Consider the following 14246-nt stretch of genomic DNA (forward strand, 5'->3'; position numbering starts at 1 on the left):
GAGTTGTAAATACATTCATTACACATTTGTTTTAGGGTATTTGATGTCTTAAATCCGCTATTTATGACTTTAATGTGAACAATATTTGCGAAACTCGTTCTTCAAATTCTCCTTTGGATTCGTCGTTAGTGCTTTTTTGAGAATTGTTAACATCGAGTGTTGTCGCCCGCACTTGACTAGTTACATTCGGGGAATTTGATACTGAAGGAGTAATGTGGTAAAAAAATATGAGGGAAATGTAGTTGGGTGGTTTTAAGGTTGGATATATGGAGAAATAGTTTGCAATAAGGGGTTCAAGAAGTGAGTTTGTGTGAATGGAAGAAAGTGAGGGAAATTGTGTGGTATAAATGATGGGAGAGGATATGATTGAGGTGGGAGGGGTTGGATGAGGATAGGGTTAATGGTGGTCGATGGGGGTTGACGTGCTAGTGAGTTTTAGTTACAATGTATGTTAGATGACATGTTATGCGTACGTCTTCTCATGTAGAATACTGCGAGAATGTTATATAGGTTGGGATTTATGTTGAAAGAGATTGAGCTATATAAATAGGTGGTGGTGAGAAATGAGGTTGTGCGTTTGTTATATTAGGAGAAGATAGAGAATTGAAACGATTAAATATGGGGATGAATGGTGTGTAGGAGTGAGGGGTGGATGGGATTAGGGAGTGGTATGTGTTGGTGATGTTCTAACTTCAGAGTTTATTGGTAGTGATTAGATGTTGGGGATAGTTTGGCTCGGAAGGATGTTTATGCTAGAAATTTTATCATGGGTCGGGGTTGCGTTGTTGATTGGTGGATTCCGCTATGTTCTAACTTGTTCATTGAAGCTTGCTAGCGTTTGATCACTATCCACAATTGATACTACCGAAGATGATTCTAACCACACCGGGAGATCGCAGATAAGACCTCTATTCTCTATCTTAATTCGAACCGAAATCGATTATATTGTGTTGTTAATCTCTATTTTAGCCCATTGAAACATAATCGTTACGAATAGAAACACAATGTTTTATACCATCTATAATTATGTTGTAAAATGAGCCCTCTACATCGAGAGAAATGATGATCTGAAATGTATTATTGCCATCACGCTTAATTCCGCAAAAGTGGTTGTGTCTATTCAAGTTGACCCATACTGATGTGTCTTTTTTATCTATGAATCTTCCCATTTTGTGGAAGTGATATTGAGGCCTTTTGGACAACTTCGCCAATAGTTTTGCATCGGTAAGGCTTAGGTGAATATTTTGAGGGCGGCGCGAACCTTCTCGGTGCATATAATAGATATTTTGGCATTATTGTTTTCTTCTATCCCAATAATTTTGTCACCAAATTTAATGGGATGACGCTAACGTTCATGTGAAGAGCCTTTGAGAACCTCTAAATAAGAAAAACTCTCTCTAACTTGGGAGCCAACTAAGGGAGATGGAGATTTTCTGAGGGTTTCGATGTGGGTTGTGGGTTAGGGTGGACGACCAGTTTAGGATTAAGGTTAGGGTTATGATGGACAGTCGATTTAGGATTAGGGTGGACTACCGGTTTGGGATTAGGGTTAGAGTGGGCGACCGGTTTAGGGTTAGGTGTAAGGGTTGGAGTTGGGGTATGATCATTTGTTAGTGAGTTGGGGTTGTAGGTAGGGAACAAGGAAGCAAGGTAAGTGTTTGAGGTGGAGCAACTTGTTGAGGCGAGATTGAAGTCGCTCTATCTCATTGTCTGACTGGGTCAAAAGGGAGGGCAGGGGCTCTCCCCTCTCTCTCATCTCTTTAGAATGGAGGTTATCCATCATCAAGAGATAATAAATTAAAGGATTCTTGAAAGCTAATAGTTCACCCAATTGAATTTTATTTATTTATTAAGAAATAATTAAGTAAATTAGTTATTATAGATAGATAGAGTGATAAAAAGATATTAGTCAGAACAAGCACGAACCAAAATTAATTCATTTATCATTTCTGTCCGATAAGTTTTTCGCCTAGTTAATTTGTCAAATGTGTTTGCGGGCTATATGTTTAACCCGTGGAGATTAGTCGTACTTTAAAAAAGAAACGAAACTCACGAATCTAAAAAAAAAACTATGAATTAATTTGCTGGACTGTGGGTGTATTTGATTTGACTCTTCTCTAATGCTTGATTTTGCTCTATTATATAATAAGACTATAAATAAGAGTGTCCCTACTCCCCACCCTAGCTGGAGTGACCACTCGATCCTCTATTCCTCTTGTATTAATTAGTCTCTTATTAAAAGAGTTATAAGAGCTACCCTTACAGACTTAGAGAGTTGGTCACAACTTCAAATTTAATTTTCTCAGTCCATTTCTATTTCGGCCCATTGTCCACTTCTATATCCCGGTCCGGTCCGGTCCGGTTCTGTCCATCTTCATGTTTTTCAACTGTTTGGATGAGTGTTATTTGAAAATAAATAAAAATCTTGAGAAGCAATTTCACCTTCTTCTTCTTCTTCTTAGGATAGGAGTGCTCATTTGTGACAGTCCTTGGTTCCGTATTCATCAGCCCTTGTTCGAATTGGAGAGATCAGGAGACAGATCCTTGATGAAAGCAAGAGATTATTATTATTATTTCTTTCTTTCATTTTTTGTCTAGGAATTTGTAGAGCAAGATACATTATTATTTCTTAATTAATGATTGCTCCGATACATTATTATACTAGATTTTGGATTTCAAACAGAGGATGAATTATATATATATATTCAACATACATGAAAATAATTTCTTCTCCTCTTCTGCATATTATTGAAGATTAACTAATTACTTCTTTCTCCGTAGAATCTATTTCTTCCTCACATGTATATAATATATAATAAAATAAATGCTTCTTCCTTTCTCATTGCAAGTGATGATCCACTTCTAACAAAATTTTACTTCTTTTCGGCAAGATTTATTCCAAGTCTCTAGGATGTCCTGCATACTGTAGTCCTCCAACAACAAAATTTGGTTTCCTTTTTCTGAACTCATTGCAGCAAATGAACATATATATATATATATATATATATATATATATATATATATATATATATATATATATATATATATATATATATATATATATATATATATATATATATATATATATATATCTGTCTCTGGAATTTCTTATTTTCCAAAATTAGAATGGACACAGTGGTAGTGTGGTGGTCCCATAACTTACAGTCCCAAGAATGAAACTCGATAATCTTTTTTATTTTAATTTTATTTTGTAAGTCATCTGTTACACTAGCTTATAAACTATCCAATTTTATTTTAATCCATACTAATAACCATTAATTATTATGTTCTAATAACTTCTTTCAGTTAACAAATATTGATTTTTTTTGTTTTGTTTAATTTGCTCATAAGTTTCAACAACATATTTTCAAATAAACATAAAGCGTCTAGACTTTCCCCTTTTAAAAGTTGTGAGCAATTCATGATGAGTTGTTAGAATTTATATATATATATATATATATATATATATATATATATATATATATATATATATATATATATATATATATATATATATATAATTTGAATTATAAATAATGGAATATTATTGAGGATGGAATTTAAATAAAAAGATGTAGATCCGACGGTTAAGCCTTGTTTGATATTGGGTTATATGATTATTTTTATTTTTTTTTATAATATTATATATATATATATATATATAAGTATTAAAATACTAAAAATATTATAATTAAATAATTGAAAAATGGAAAATAAACCAAAGTCGCAAAGAAAATAGAACACGTAAGCAATATATGAATATTTCCTTTATTAATTATAAATTAATTAATTTGATAAAATCCTGGAGAACAAAAACATTGATACACCTTGGTCTCTCTCTCTCTCTCACACACGGCCCCCACTCGGCCGCCACGTCACCTAATTAAACATGAGGCGTTGATTAATAAATTTAGAAATTAACTTTAACTTTCTTTTCATCTGTCTTTTTCGATGACACTTTTGTTTCTTCCCCTTTGAACAACAACAACAACGTACTGTTGTAATTATTATATATTTCTCATCTTTAATAACAATAAAACTCTATAAGGAAGAGATTTTATAATAAACATCTTATGGATGGATGATCTGGTCTAGACCAGACATACATATGAGAAAACTTGTAAAATATTTTAAACTTGTTTGCCATATTTATTCTCTTCTAATTAATACTACTGCCCAGCATTATTTAATGGAATTGAGCATTGGAAAATTTGCAGGAAGAGGAGGAGGAGTGCAATTCAATGCAATATGCTGTATTATAGCGCTAGGGGATAAGTATCAGTTTAAAAGACCTAAATCTTTCTTTATGAATTTCATGAAAATAAGTTTCTCCTTAATTAGAAAATAAAAAAAAAGTAGACAATTGTGTGAAAAAAAAAAAAAAAAAAGTTAAGTTAAAAGTAATTTATAAATAGTTATTTATAAAATATTTAATTTATAAATGAATCAATAGCTCATATTTAATTAGGTGACGTGGCAACACATTATTAAATGGTGGAGAAGATTGGAATGTGTAGGGGGACGGGGCAGGCAGTGGGATAGAAGAACCATCGATTGATCATCGGAGTCTCTCTCTCTATATATATATATTATATAATATATATAAAAATAAAAATAAAAATAAAAAGTATTCTTCTTCTTCTTCTTGATTTTATCTGTTTACTTATTCAAGATTGATTATTTATTTATTTATTTATATATATATATATACTTTATTTATTACAGGCTTTTGTTTTGTTTTGTTTTGTTTTGTTTGCAAGTAATTATCTATCTTCTATCTATCTTGTATCATGGGCTTTTGGTTGTTGCTTTGATCGACTGCTGGCGGCGGTGTTGATGTTTGTGACGGCAACAAAACTACTCTATGTCTCCGGTCGAACCCCTCTCTGGTGGTGGTGGTGGTGCTGATTCCTTAGAACAACGACTCCTCCTCGATCGCATATCATCCAAGCGCAAATTGGACGACTATGGCCCCGCCGACGAAGACGCCCTATCCTCTGACTTGGTAACCGTCAGGATGAGGAAGGACGAATCCAACGCCGTCGATTCTTCCGACAAACAACAACAGAACTCACCACCGCTTCCTCCTCTCCTGCTGCAGCTATCTCAACTTGAACCTAGGGCCTTCGATGCCAGATTGCCCACTTGCTCTTCAAATCATAGCCCCCAACAACAACAACAACAACAAGACCCTCCTTCAAATCATAGCCTCCCCCCCGTCTCCAGCAGAATACAATTCTTCGTTCGAATGATTCCCAGAGGTAATACACTTGTACTACACGGCAATTCTGACGATACCGTCAAATCGGTACACCAGACAATTGAGTCCATCACTGGAATCCCCTTGCAGGAGCAGCGACTCATTTATAGCGGGAAACAACTGCAGTGGGACCAGTCCTTGTCCCAATGTATAGAGAAGGATGCAGGACTTCAATTGGTAGCTCGTTTGAAGAGTACCCACTACCCTCGAGCCTGGCAGGTCATCGACGATTTGATTTCCATAATATGCAGGCTCTGCAAGGGCGAATTGACTTCCCCTTCCAGGTTCGTCAAGTCCAGAATGATGGAATTCTTGAATATCACTGCAAAAAGTCATTTTGAAGCCGCACAAGGACATCTGCGGGTCTTCATATCCTCTGATGTACCCTCCGCATTGCTTATGCTCTACACCTCTCCCCGTAAAGGTAACAGGGAATGTGCTGAAGGTTCTATCCGTCAATTTCTTAATTCATGCCGCACCGTCATGCCCCTGCCTTTACAGCCCTTGTGTGCTCCCATTGTCTTAGAATTCTGTAAGCTGCTGGGTAGAACCTCTCACGATTCCCTGTATTTTCTCTGTAGAAGTAGTCTGGGCTCAATGGTAGAGCGTGTGGGTATAGGAGGAGGCCATGAGCTGAACGAGATTGTTACTACTGCTGCTACTACTACTACTACTTACCCAGGAAGAAGCGGGACCATCTCAATGCAAGATATATTCCCATTCTTTAAAGAGCTTGCAGATAGGTTGTCTAGTGATCTTCTGTCAACCATGGAACATTCCGCCGCTGTCGGGCTGCTGCTAAGCGACATCAATGACTTTATAGCATTCTTGCTTCCCTTGCGAACTGCCATGAGTTTAGGGAATAACCCCTGCAGCATACCTTTTGATGAGGAAAACTGTAATCTTGCCTATTACAGTGGGGAGATTAGGTCTCTTCATGACATCTTCATTGATTTGTTAGGCAAAATTGACCAATGTCTTCAGAAAATGGAGGAGCGCTTGGCTGCAAAGGAGACAAGTCATCTTCCCTCCCCTGGTTGGTCCCATTATCTTACTATTCTAAAGGAGTTGCATGGCATCTCTAAGCTTTATAGAGGGGCTGATGAACATTTTTGGGAAAATATGAGAAAAAGAAAGGCTGCTGTACGTTACCTTATTGTTAACTATGCTAAGAGGGATGGTGACAACAACTGGTTCCTTGAGCGTAAGGAGATGACTGATTTCGAGTGTAGAAGACATTTGACGTTGTTGATGCTTCCTGAGCTGAAGGATGAGTATGAAGAGCTGCATGAAATGCTTATTGACCGGTCACATTTGTTGGCCGAGTCATTCGAGTACTTAGCTCATGCAGATGCTGAAGCATTACGTGGTGGACTGTTTATGGAGTTCAAAAACGAGGAAGCTACAGGCCCAGGTGTATTGCGAGAATGGTTTTTATTGGTATGTCAAGCCATTTTTAATCCTGAAAATGCCCTTTTTGTGGCCTGCCCAAATGATCGTAGAAGATTTTATCCCAACCCAGGTATATTCAGTTTCTACACTCTAAATGTTACTGAATTTTATTATCGCAGACTTCAAAATATATCATCCATTCATACGTTAATGGTGCCCCTAATACACCTCCCTTCTCCTCTCCCTCCCAGGTAGAGTGTTGTTAGATTGTTTTACTTGAGAAATGCATATAGGTACATACATAGGTATTTTGTCTGACATGGTTGAAGCTTCAACATTTTATAATCATTTGACAAGGTAGATTTCCACAATGAAGTCAAATATTTTAACTTTCCGTTGCAACTGTTCAACCATGAACTTCAGGATGTTATCTATCTTATGAATTTTACAACTATGATGTAGTACATATATAGTTTACAGACGGTAGGACTAAGATGGATGGATAACCATCTTAAGGCTTTATTTAGCCTGTTGTCTACAGCACTTCTTTATTACCATTTTCATGAGAAAGGGAAAAAGAATGTATCAATAAGATTTGGATATATAAGTTGGGATTTTCTTTTCCTCTCAACTCTCCAATATTTTGCTTAATTCTCCTTCTCTCTGTAGATATGTATTTGTCTTGTTCTACTGGTGCCTCATTCTGCTTGGATGATATTACTTCTTTCAATTTTTGTAAGAGAGGTACCCCCAGCTAGTTCAGTTCATCTTGTAACTTTTCTGACATCCTTGTCCTAAAATTAACCTCACTACATGTCCACGCAATCTTCTAAAATTCATGCTTTAGCACCGCCCAACATTTGAATCTTGATGAACCTTTATCTATGATGGACCTCTTGTAAAGATTTCAGTCATGTCTGTGTAGAGAAGCGTATTATGAACCTCTGAGTTTACATTGTTCATCTAGCTACATGGAGACAATTTTTGTGTGGATATGTGCCACACAGCAGCATAATGAAGGGTGGGTTTTTCATGTATGGGCATGCATCATGTGACACTATTATTAGTCTTGGACTGTAGCATGCCAGCTGCTATGCCTTGCACTGCAAAATCATTCCTGGAAGACTTGTGGATATTGTGTCCAAAATTTGTTGTAGCCTGTTTGCTTGATACGAACATTTGTGGGCACATGCTTCTGCCTCACAGTCACAGACAAGATTTATTGATGTTTTATTTTAGTCACTGTCTATCGAGACCATTCGCTTGTCTTGCAAACCATGGGTCCATGAATTCTTGTGCAACCATTAATAGTGGACTTTTTTTTCTTTTATTTTTGAAAATGTGAAACCAACCATGTATAGTGGACTTGATGAGAATTGAACTCCTGTTTACAGGTGCTATCAACTTTCTTTCTCCTTTTCTCCTAGAGACATCTTCACCTCCTTACAGATTAAATTTTTATAATTTTTGTTTTGTCTTCCAAGTTCATATGGGATGTAGAAACGGTACCCTATACACCATTGTTTTTTTTTTGTTGTTGTCACAGAAAGTACAGGCCATGAGATGGTGAAAATATATTATTAAAGATAAAGCTTGTGTATGCATTATATGTGGAAGCCTTGCTTGTTTTGTTTTTTCCAATTGTTTATTGGCAGTGGTCATGATTTCTAATACTTGATAATAGAGTGACAATCATTCCCTCTGATGCTGCATTTGTTTGTTGTCTGCGCAACTATTTGAATGCAACGGCGTTTTACAACTATTTGAATGATGCACTGATTATTATTATGTTGAATTTGCAGCATCGAAGGTGGACCCATTGCACCTGGATTATTTTACCTTTGCTGGCAGGGTGATTGCGCTGGCTCTAATGTATAAGGTGCACGTAGGCATTGTTCTTGATCGCGTATTTTTGTCACAGTTGGCAGGGAATGTCGTTTCACTGGAAGATATTAAAGATGCGGACCCATTATTGTACAGTAGTTACAAGAAGATACTGGAGATGGAAAGCGAGATAATGGATTCGGAGGAGTTGGGATTAACTTTTGTGCAAGAGATTGAAGAATTAGGAATGAGGAAAACGATAGAACTATGCCATGAAGGGAAAAATAGAGGTGTAAATAGTAGGAACAGGGAAGAGTATATTAAGCTTCTTATTGAGCATAACTTTGTGAAATGTATCGAGCAGCAGGTAGAACATTTTTCAGGAGGGTTTTCGGATATTATGTGCGATTCAAAGCTGAAAAGGTTATTTTTTAAGAGCTTAGAGGTAGAGGATCTTGACTTGATGCTGCACGGTAGTGGAAGTGAGATATGTGTTGATGATTGGGAGGCGCATACAGAGTACAATGGATATAAAGAAAGCGATCCGCAGATCAATTGGTTCTGGAAGGTATGAATGTTGCTTTAAATTAATTGTTAATTAGAGATGATATGATGATGATGACGATGATGATGTTATTATGTGGGTGCAGATATTAAGAGGTATGTTGGGATCGGAAAGAAGGATACTGCTGTTGTTTTGGACGTCGGTGAAATATCTGCCAGTAGAGGGGTTTGGGGGTTTGGGGTCACGGCTATACATATACAAGACAAGAGAGTGTAATGATCACCTTCCATCATCTCATACATGCTTCTATAGACTCTGCTTCCCGCCTTATCCTTCAATGGATGTAATGAAGGATCGACTGCGAATCATCACTCAAGATCATGTGGGCAGCAGCTTTGGTACATGGTGATTCGATTGTCAGATAATCGACAACTCTCAAAAGACTAGTTCATTTCATTTAATTAGGTTGTTTTGCTGCTGCTGCTTGCTTCCTTCCTTCCTGTTGTTAAGGAGTAGTAGTAATAAGTAGTACATAAAGAAGAATAAGAACAAGAAAAAAAAAAAAAAAAGGATTTTGTTACCCACCCATCTCTCTCTGTCACTTTGTCTGTCTGTCTGTCTGTGTACAGGACAAACTATATATATATATAGACTATAATAGGTGAACAAGTTTTTAGTTGTTTGGTTCTCTCTTTATGAAATAATGGTGTTATCTCTCTCCATAATATCGTTGTCATTATATATATTTTCTTCTTCTTCTTGTGAGCCTTACAACTGTGGATATAATAATACTAGTTATATATGAATAAATAAATTAATAATGAAGAATGATATTCTGTTTTGATCAAATTAATAGTACATTACACTGATCTAGGTAGGTAGAATACTTTTCTTTTTTCTTCTTTTTGATGTCATAAATGGTGTCCGAACATCTTTTTTCTCTTTTTGGGTGTGGGAGTGGAGGAAAATTTAGTGTCAAGAATGGGGGTCGGGCCTTTTTTTTTACTATTTTTTGGGTGTGGGAGTATGTCATGAACAAGGTTTGGTTTGGAGTGAAATTGAAAAATAAAATTTGTCTATTCTATTATAATTGAATTCTCTATCACACAATAACCCCACCAAATTATCGTCCTCTACCTAAACCAATTTTATTAATCAGATAGATTTAAACGGGAAATTTGAGGAAATGACCCTAAAATAGGGCCAAATAGCCGATGGTGCGGGCCACTAATTTTTATAGCGCTGGTGACCCCCAAACAATTTTCTGCCGAAAATACCCCCGTTGCGTCACGCACCCTCCCGTTGCGTGACGCACCTGAGGGCATTGTGAAAAGTCCACAATGCCCTTACTATATAATAAAAAAAATCTCAGTTCTTTTCATTCTTTCTTTCTTCTTCTCTTTCTTCACTTCCATTCTCCTCCTTCTCTCTAAAAAACCCAACCACCGACCGACGAAGACGACAGCGGAATCCATTCTCTTCCTTCACAATGTCTCTTTCTGCTGCTACAGGTATTCTTCTCCTTCTTCATTTCTCTCTTTCCACGCTTTGTTTGTTAGGGTGTAGTGATTAGGGAATGAGTAGGTGGAATGCCACTGTCGCGGCGGAAACTGGGTGCGTAACGCAGTTGCGTCACGTAGTTGCGTTACGCAGATGCGTAACGCACCCCATACACTTTACTTGCATTTCATTGTTACGGTGTCTCTCGATTGATACTATCATTTTTTCAATTGCAGCTAAAGTATTTGCTGACGTATTTGTTGTGTACAATGGAGAGTGGCAAATTGCAGCCAATGGTACCAGGTCTTTCTCTGCACAATCATGCAAAACCATGGATATACCTCAATGTACTACATTTGCTGAATTAGTTGATACAATCTATGAGACGATTAACGTGCAAAAGTCTGCATATGATTTAGTGATTAAAGTCATGTATGATCCTTCTGCAAAACTTCCCCCTGTTGTTATTGAGGGAGATAAAGATGTGGGCATGTATTTATCACGGTTGATATCGGGTCGAAGTTCGTCATCTTCGTCACCACTTTGTGTCTCATTAGTAGAGAAGTACCCAAGTCAAGATACTACACTACCAATCATTACTCAAAAAACTATACCCGGCGTTGTTTCTCGAGTTGTTTCTCAACAGATTTTATTTGAAAGTGATAATGAAGGAGGAGGAGAAGAAGATGAACGGGCTCATCATGAACTGATTAATCATGAACGCGTTATTGACTTTAATTATGAACGGGTTAGTGATTTCCAAGCTACTACTAGTCCTGCATCAGCAGTTGCACGCACGCCGCACCGGTCAATACCTACACCAATGGGTACACCATCTAGTGCAAGAGCGTCAATGGGTACACCATCTAGTGCAAGAGCGTCAATGGGTACACCATCTAGTGCAAGAGCGTCAATGGGTACACCATCTAGTGCAAGAGCGTCAATGGGTACACCATCGACAAACCCTACAGACGTATCACCGACAGACGTATCACCGACAGACCCTTCATTTGCATTGGCGTTAACTAGTGAAACCGTATTGGAAGTCGGTACATTATTTGATACTAAAAAAGAACTTCAACTGACGCTATATAAATATGCGATGACTTATCATTTTGAATTCAAAGTGAAAAAGTCTCGAAAACATCTTTGGTATGTGAAATGTATGGATGAGACATGCAAGTGGAGCTTACGTGCTGTAAAAGGTAAGTTTTCCGAGATGTTTGAGATTCGGAAATTCAATCGACAACACTAATGCTCAGTTTTGTCGAGGCCGGAAAAAAAATGCAAACACCGGCATGGGTTATTGGGCAGTGCATGAAGGGTAAGTACATGGACCATCACCATAACCACTTGCCTAAAAAAATAATTGAAGACATGCAGTCAGCTTATGGGATGTTTTTGACTTATAATAAGGCTTGGAGGGCAAGGGAAACGACTTTAACGGCGGTGCGAGGAACGGTAGAGGATTCCTATGGAAAATTGCCTTCATACCTATACATGTTGGAGAAGAATAATCCGGGTACCATAACAGATATTCAGACAGACGAGCACGGCCACTTCAAATATATGTTCATGTCTCTAGGCCTCTCAATTAGGGGTTTCAAAGCCTTCTGTCGTCCCGTATTGTGTGTTGATGCAAGTTTTCTCAAGCACAAGGTGGGAGGTCAACTATTGGTGGCTGTTGCATTGGATGCCAATGAGAAACTGTATCCTGTTGCATTCGGCGTTGTTGATTCAGAGAATAATAACTCGTGGACTTATTTTATGCAAAAACTTAGAGAAGCAATTGGATTAGTTGATGATCTCGTCTTCGTATCTGATAGACACCCAAGTATAGCCAATGCCTTGTGTGCTGTTTTTCCAGAAGCAGACCACGGTGCGTGCACATATCACATAAAGATGAATATTAATGCCAAATTCAAAACTGATAATTGTCATGTCGAGTTTGATTTGGCTTCTCGTGCGTACACTATCCCCCAATTTAATCGGTTTTTTGACAAGATAAGGGTTAAAGATCATAGGATTGCTGCCTATTTGGAAGAGATTGGGTTTCAAAGATGGAGTAGAGCATATTTCCCCGGTAAGCGATACAATCAACTCACAAGCAATTATGCAGAGAGTTTGAATAGTCAGTGCAGGGAAGCCAGAAAGTATCCAATTTCAGCAATGCTTGAGTCTTTAAGAACAACATTACAAGGGTGGTTTAATGATAGAAGAGAAAAAGCGTCCAACTACCAAGAATTTTTATCTCCAACGTATGAAAAGTTATTATGTGATGGTTTTGAGAAAGCAAGATTCTATACCGTATCATCCTTAACCGATTTGAGTTGTATGTGCATGATAATGAGGCACATTATAAAGTCAATTTTAAGGACAAGGACTGCACTTGTAGGGTATTTGAAGTCTCCGGTCTTCCTTGTACACATGCACTGGCTGCTGCCCGTCACAGGAATGTGGTTCCTTACGACTTATGCTCAAGGTATTTAATCGTTTTGAACCTATTTATTTAACCTATTTTTAATCATTTTATTTTCCTTCTCATAGGTATTATACAACTGTATCTTGGTTGAATGCATATGCGGAGACATGTTATCTGGTTGGTGATGAAGAGAATTGGGATCTTCCCGATATTATCAAACAACGCGTGTGTCTAAAACCACCTGTGAAGGTTAAGAAAGGTCGACCACAAACTAAACGTAGGACATCCCAAGGTGAGGTCTGTAAGGTCCCGAGACGATGCAGTTCATGTGCAGGTCTAGGACATAATAGAGCAACATGCAAAGCAGTGATGCCTGCACCGTCTACCGCAAGAGCAAGAGCATCATCTCAGCAGAATGAGCCATCATCATCTCAACTGTACGAGCCCTCATCTCAGCTCTACGAGCCATCATCTCAATTTTACGAGCCATTAGCTTAGAATGAACTTGTTAGTGTTGTGGTGTGGTGTTAATGTTGTTTTTGTAGACTTATTACCAAATGTCTTGTGTGGAGGTGTTAATGTTGTTTTTGCATCAAGGATTCAAGGATTCAGTAAAGTGTATTGTATTGTAACAAAGATTCATTGAATGTTGTTTTCTGGTGTTTTCGGGTGTTTTTGTAGTTTTCTGGTGAATGTAATACAGGGACAGGGTTTTTGTACCAAGTGTTTTTGTAGACGCAGCTGCTTGACGCAGCTGCTTGACGCAGCTGCTTGACGAAACTGTTTGACGCAGCTGCTTGACGAAACTGTTTGACGCAGCTGCTTGACGAAACTGCTTGACGCAACTACTTGACGAAACTGCTTGACGCAGCTGCTTGACGAAACATGGTTTACATTAGTGCAGAACCTATTACATTAGACATGGTTTATATAACTGTGTACTTAAGGCATTAAATTAATTACAATAACATATATATCATTAACAACATTTGATATCATTAAATCAACCATATTACAAAGGTTTGAGATTAACATTACAAAAATTTGATATCAGTACAAAAGTTTCATAAATAACCTATGGATCTACAAGTCCATGAAATAACCTCACTGCCCACTTTTCTCTCCAAGCTTTCATCTCATTTGAGGTCACTTCTGCTAGATTCAGACCTGTAGTCAAGTACTCAATATACATTAGTACAAATACACCACAATCTCCACTCTTAGTTGCTTTGGGAACTTCTGACTCTGGAAATCTTGTGTATGGCAAAACGGAATCAGGGTTGAGCAGAGGAAATCTTTGTTTATCTTCAAGAGGCAATGCCTTGTCAAATATAACCGGAATC

The 14246-nt window shown here is 37.6% G+C and overlaps 1 protein-coding gene across 1 annotated transcript; it reads left to right on the plus strand.

Annotated features, from left to right (window-relative positions):
• The first annotated feature begins 4864 nt into the window (after positions 1-4864).
• LOC124911380 (E3 ubiquitin-protein ligase UPL5-like) lies at positions 4865-9699 on the plus strand. Its single transcript, XM_047451856.1, has 3 exons — positions 4865-6782; positions 8455-9044; positions 9127-9699. Exons 1-3 carry the CDS (start codon positions 4865-4867, stop codon positions 9388-9390), a joined length of 2772 nt encoding a protein of 923 aa, XP_047307812.1. The 3' UTR covers positions 9391-9699.
• Positions 9700-14246: the final 4547 nt, after the last annotated feature.

This window comes from Impatiens glandulifera, chromosome 8, assembly GCF_907164915.1.
Source record: "Impatiens glandulifera chromosome 8, dImpGla2.1, whole genome shotgun sequence".
NCBI lineage: Eukaryota > Viridiplantae > Streptophyta > Magnoliopsida > Ericales > Balsaminaceae > Impatiens > Impatiens glandulifera.

What these genes read in the sequence shown, in the direction of transcription:
- LOC124911380 (XM_047451856.1), top strand. Translation starts at nt 4,865, where the DNA reads ATGTCTCCGGTCGAACCCCTCTCTGGTGGTGGTGGTGGTGCTGATTCC. An exon ending in AAGATTTTATCCCAACCCAG is followed by an intron (nt 6,783 to 8,454) that starts GTATATTCAGTT and finishes TTGAATTTGCAG; the next exon opens with CATCGAAGGTGGACCCATTG. An exon ending in AGATCAATTGGTTCTGGAAG is followed by an intron (nt 9,045 to 9,126) that starts GTATGAATGTTG and finishes ATGTGGGTGCAG; the next exon opens with ATATTAAGAGGTATGTTGGG.